Here is a 5,055-nt window from a genome sequence, read left to right as displayed (position 1 = left end):
TAGCTGGGCTACAGGCACCCACCACAATTCCCCCTAGTTGCCTAGTTTTTCTATTTTTAGTAGAGAAGGGATCTCCCTCTTGCTCAGGTTGGTCTGGAACTCCACTTGCCTAGGCCTCCCAGAGTGCTAGGATCATAGGCGTGAACCACCACACTTGACCTATTTAAGCCCTTTTAAAAAATCTCTCTGTTTAGCCAAACTGAAGGTTTTGCAGCAGTTTTGGTATAAGAAATGATCTTCCAAGTCTTACAAAACGAAAGCAAATGGTATTTACACATACCAGAGCTAACTGCTCCGTGATTAGACGTATCCAAACATCGGTAATGCGTGCAATAGTGAACATAAGACATACATAAGAGAAGAACTCCAAGAAGAGTGGAAATCATTCTTTGGAAGCTACACAGAGGTACAGTGTAGATTCAGTACCTTGTGAACAGGGGTTTGGGGGTTCTCCATGAAAGAAACATTTAACTTGAATTTTTTTTTTTTTTTTTTTTTTCAGTTTTTAGCCACCTCTTGCATATGGGGCCAGTGCCCTACTCCTTTGAGCCACAAGTGCTGCCCTAACTTGAATTTTTGAAAATGTGTAGAATTCTTAGAAATTCTAAAACTTTGATGTGTTGGATGGAAGGTATATTTGAAGAACTCTTCACCCCATCCTACACTGTTCAAAAATTAAAAAGCCATTTTTGCCTTCCCACCTGAATGTCAGATATATGAAAGAGATCAGTGAAAGATTAGATTGTGAGATTAGGGCCAAGTAATAGAGAGACTTGAATGCCAAACTCAGTAATTTAGCTTTTATTTCTTACCCAGAGCTATGTGCTAGATTAATACAACAATAGTTAGCTAAGGTGATACTCCTATAATTAAGCATGATGTACTAAGTGTCTAAAGGTGTGACTAAGTCACAAAAGTAGACTACTAGACTGCACCAAGTTTTAAGGTAAATTTTATCTATCCATGATACACATAAAGGGAATGTTGTAAAAGAAGTATGTAATACTCTCAAAGGAGAGAAATTGAGGTAGAATAAAGTGTTAATGGTAAACCTGGCTTTATTTTGTTTTAATGAATAAATTATTTCAGTAAGATGAATGGTTTTGGAAGATACTTTTGTAAATCATTTGTTAAAAAGAAGTTTATATTGGGGTGGTGCCTGTGGCTCAAAGGAGTAGGGTGCCAGCCCCATATGCCGGAGGTGGTGGGTTCAAACCCAGCCCCAGCCAAACTGGAAAAAAAAAAAAAGTCTATTAAGTTTAAGTTTATATTAAATATTAATTTTAGTATTCACATATATTTGTTAAATGTTCATGTTCATTTATATACATTATAAATTCTGAATTGATGTTAGTAATAGGTGTGTCAGAGCAAGGTCATAATGTTCATTCTTTGGAACAGATAAGACAGGTAAATTGAGGCTTTAGTAGGGACTGTGTCAAATGCACATAATTATTTCTGATTGAAAGGTAACAGCCTTCACTTAGCTACAGGCTTTTGTTGCTATTTGGGTGTATGAATCCATTGTTGCCAGAACTGAATTTTCAAGAAAAGGCAAAAATCTGAACTACCTTTTGTGTCAGTCTTGCAGTTTCTCACTGTTAATATCCAATTCAAATTTCTTAAACACTGTAGGCCAAAAAAAAAATGTTCATGGATGAATGTGGATGTACTTAATAGACTATCAGTTCTTTTTGTTTGTTTTTTTTTTTTTTTGCTGGGGTTAGGTTTGAACCTACCACCTCTTGCATATGGGGCCAGTGCCCTACTCTTTAAGCCACAGTCGCTGCCCTCGACTACTTTTGATCTGTGGTACAGACTGTAGTTTCTCACATGACCAAAAGCAGGGACTTCGTTCTAAGTCAGTGCATGAAAGGCTCTTTTATACTAATAAGGATTTTACAATTAAAGAGATTAATTGTTACAATTAAATCCTAACATCTTGTCCACTTCCCAAATCTAGAATCTTCTGTTTGTTTGAAGTTAAATATGAAATATGTGCTTTTCCACAAACTAAAGTATCTGCTACAATTTCAGGCTATTTACTGGCTATTACTTTTAATTATTATATTCACCAGCTAACCCAGTGTTATATAATCGGTCTCATTCACAAAATATTTCACTTCCACAGTAAAGGATTTGAGAATCTTCTAGGTTAAACATTAAAATTTGAAACAATAGTACAATCATTAGCTATACCTTTCAGTGGGCAAATCAGTGGTTGATTTTGCCCACTGAAATTTTGCAATTGGATTTACTTAGGCTGGTAATAAAACTTACATTTTATTACTGACATGTAACTTATACGTAAAGTTTTACTATTCAGAAAAAGCAAAGTACAATCTAGTAGCCTTGATATTAGGCTAAATAATACTTAATAATATTAGGTAATTTTTAAAATAATTTAGATAATCTTCCTTTTCCTTCTGCTTTTGCTTGTGAAGCACTGTGAATATGAATGATCACATATTTTAACCATGCTAGAGCTAGTGTTAAAAATAGTATTTAATATGTGGAATTATGAAAATTAAGCAAAACAATGCATGTAAACCAGTTAGCACACAGGACCTGGCCCAGTAGTGGCCAAAGTAGATTTATTATTTTACTGGTACATGCTTTTAAATGAATATTCCACCCTCAGATAATCTCTTATTGTGTCTCTTACTATTTTGAGACTTTGCTCAAAATATTTTGGGATTAAAAATTTTTAATTGCCTTTAAATCCTGAGGCGTGGCCAGGCACCATGTCTCATGCCTATAATACCAGCATGCAGGGAGGCCAACGCAGGTAGATCACTTAAGCTTCCAGAGTTCAATACCAGCTTGAGCAAGAGCCTAGACACTGCCGGGTGTTAGGACAGGAGCCTATAGTCCCAGCTATTTAAGAGGCTGAGGCAGAAGGGTCACTTGAGCCCAAGAGTTTGAGGTTGCTGTGAATTATGATACTACAGCACTCCACTGAGGGCAACAAAGTGAGACTCTGTCTCAAAAAAAAAAAAAAAAATCCTGGGCATATTTTTAAAGGTAATTTTATTTTATAGAGACACCCAAAAACCTGTGTTTAGTAAGTAAAAAGCCAAATAATTACCATTTTTGCCTTTTGAGCAGTTTGAATACACCCCAAGAGAAGATGCTTGTATTTTCAGGTAGAGAAAACAGTCTGGAGACAGAAGTCACAAAGGAGGTTATATTTATCCAAGTCTTAAAGAGTAGACATTTATCAAAATATTTGAGAAGGAAAAGAGTGTATTTAGCAGAAGACATCTTACGGCACCATAAAAGAATGCAGAGAAATACGAGGGGGAGATTTTTATGTGATTATAAAGGAAATGAGTGTGCGTTTAGAAAGACCAGTCGGGATATACTCCTATATTAAGTGTGAGAAATATATTTGGAAAGAGAAATGAGTTGGATCTCAGAATACTGTACTATGTGAAAGGGAAACAATGGTTCTGGAGTATCAGATAGCTGACCTTTTCCAACATCTTGGTAACCTCGTTTTCAAACCACCTCTATATCTCTATTCAAGTTCATTCTCCATACTGTCCTTAGTGCTATAGTCTTTAAAATATTCCTTATTTTTGTCAGTTTTCTCTGATTCTTTCCCACCTATAAGTCAAAATTCTGACTTACTGTCTTGATGTAACAAGGCCTTTCATGTCTTACGTCAAATATAAAACCCTTTATAGTTGTCTACAAGTTAATTTTTTTTCTTTTTTTTTTTTTTTTTTTTTTTTCAATTTGGCCCAGACCAGGCTTGAAACCACCACCCTGGGCATATGGGGCCAGCACCTGTTCCTTGAGCCACAGCCACCACCCTTAAGCTTATTTTTTCTACATTCCTTTATATTCACCCTCACTGAACTTGCCACTCTTTTTTTGTCTCTATACCTTTGTTCCTGGAAGTCTGTCATTGAAATGTGCTTTCCCCAGCAAATTTCTCCTATTTCTTCAAAACCTCCATGAAACTTGTTACCTCCTCTCATAATAGCCCTGCCATTATGGTGGGAAAGCAGCCACAAGCAATACATAAAATTTTATTTACCAAAACAGTGGACAGTATTGAGAAATAGTTTACTAACCCCTATGTTAAATTATTATTACTCAGGTATTTTGCTAAAAGTTTATGAATGAAAGATATTTATTTACACATTCATAAATTATAATTGACCTCACAGTCCAGGAAATGAACATATGTGCAGAAAATGTACCATAAAGGATTATGCTGAAATGGAGGAAAATGGACCTTACCATAAAACTAAGGAACAACATGGGAGATAATGAGCTCAATTTATAGCAGTAAAAGAAGAGAGGAGACTTAGAAAGTAAGAATATTTTGGTCCAAAAAGAAATTTAGCAAGTTCTTTATTGAGGATCAAAGAATCTTGCTGGTTAGTATTGAGGCTAAATAGGACAACTTTTATTAAAGATTTCCATTTTCTCATTTCTGTTTTCTTCAGTTCTAGTTTTTATTAGAAACACTATTACCCAGAGTAATTTTGTACTTGTTTTAATATTCATTTTTATTTTTAAAATTATATATAATCCTTTTCATGATTTCAATAGGTGTTCAGTAAAAGTGGAATAAATGTTAGTTTTAAGAGAACATTGCAAAGATCTGCCAAGAATTGTCTGTGTAAGTATAACTTTTATATCCAAAATAAATAATTTTACTTTGTCATTCTTAGGTGTTTTGTAACAGAGCCAGACTGGTTTCCTATCTCCCAGGGTTTTGCTCTTTAGTTAAAAGAGTTGTCAGTCCCAAAGCCTTTTCAACTGCGGGATCATCAGGTTCTGATGAGTCTCATGTGGCCACTGCACCCCCAGATATATGTAAGTAGAGGTTGTTTACTTATAATTGTTTCAAAACATTTTGAGTTGTATTTCCTCTAGTAATTTCTTCTAGAAGTTTTATAGATTTTCTAAAGTTATGTTCATTTCATTAAAAATAAATCAGACTTCTGCATAAATATTTATATCAGAAAGCTACAGTATAAAAAAGAAAGAATGAATATTGTTTTCTGAAACTTTTGTTTGTGTTTTTAATGGGATCTG

The 5,055-nt window shown here is 34.7% G+C and overlaps 1 protein-coding gene across 1 annotated transcript in view; it reads left to right on the top strand.

The window, feature by feature from the left end:
- MMADHC (methylmalonic aciduria and homocystinuria, cblD type) overlaps positions 1-5,055 on the top strand; it is a 23,441-nt gene that overhangs the window by 7,399 nt on the left and 10,987 nt on the right. The window contains exons 2-3 of the mRNA XM_023515040.1: positions 305-406; positions 4,689-4,833. Of these exons, the coding sequence (XP_023370808.1) occupies positions 305-406; positions 4,689-4,833 (247 nt within the window). The remainder of the gene's footprint in view (positions 1-304; positions 407-4,688; positions 4,834-5,055) is intronic.

The sequence above is a fragment of the Otolemur garnettii genome, unplaced genomic scaffold (genome assembly GCF_000181295.1).
Source record: "Otolemur garnettii isolate 467f Iridium unplaced genomic scaffold, OtoGar3 scaffold00064, whole genome shotgun sequence".
Lineage (NCBI taxonomy): Eukaryota > Metazoa > Chordata > Mammalia > Primates > Galagidae > Otolemur > Otolemur garnettii.
The sequence above is the reverse complement of the archived record's forward strand: the minus strand, read 5'-3'. Positions and strand labels throughout refer to the sequence as shown.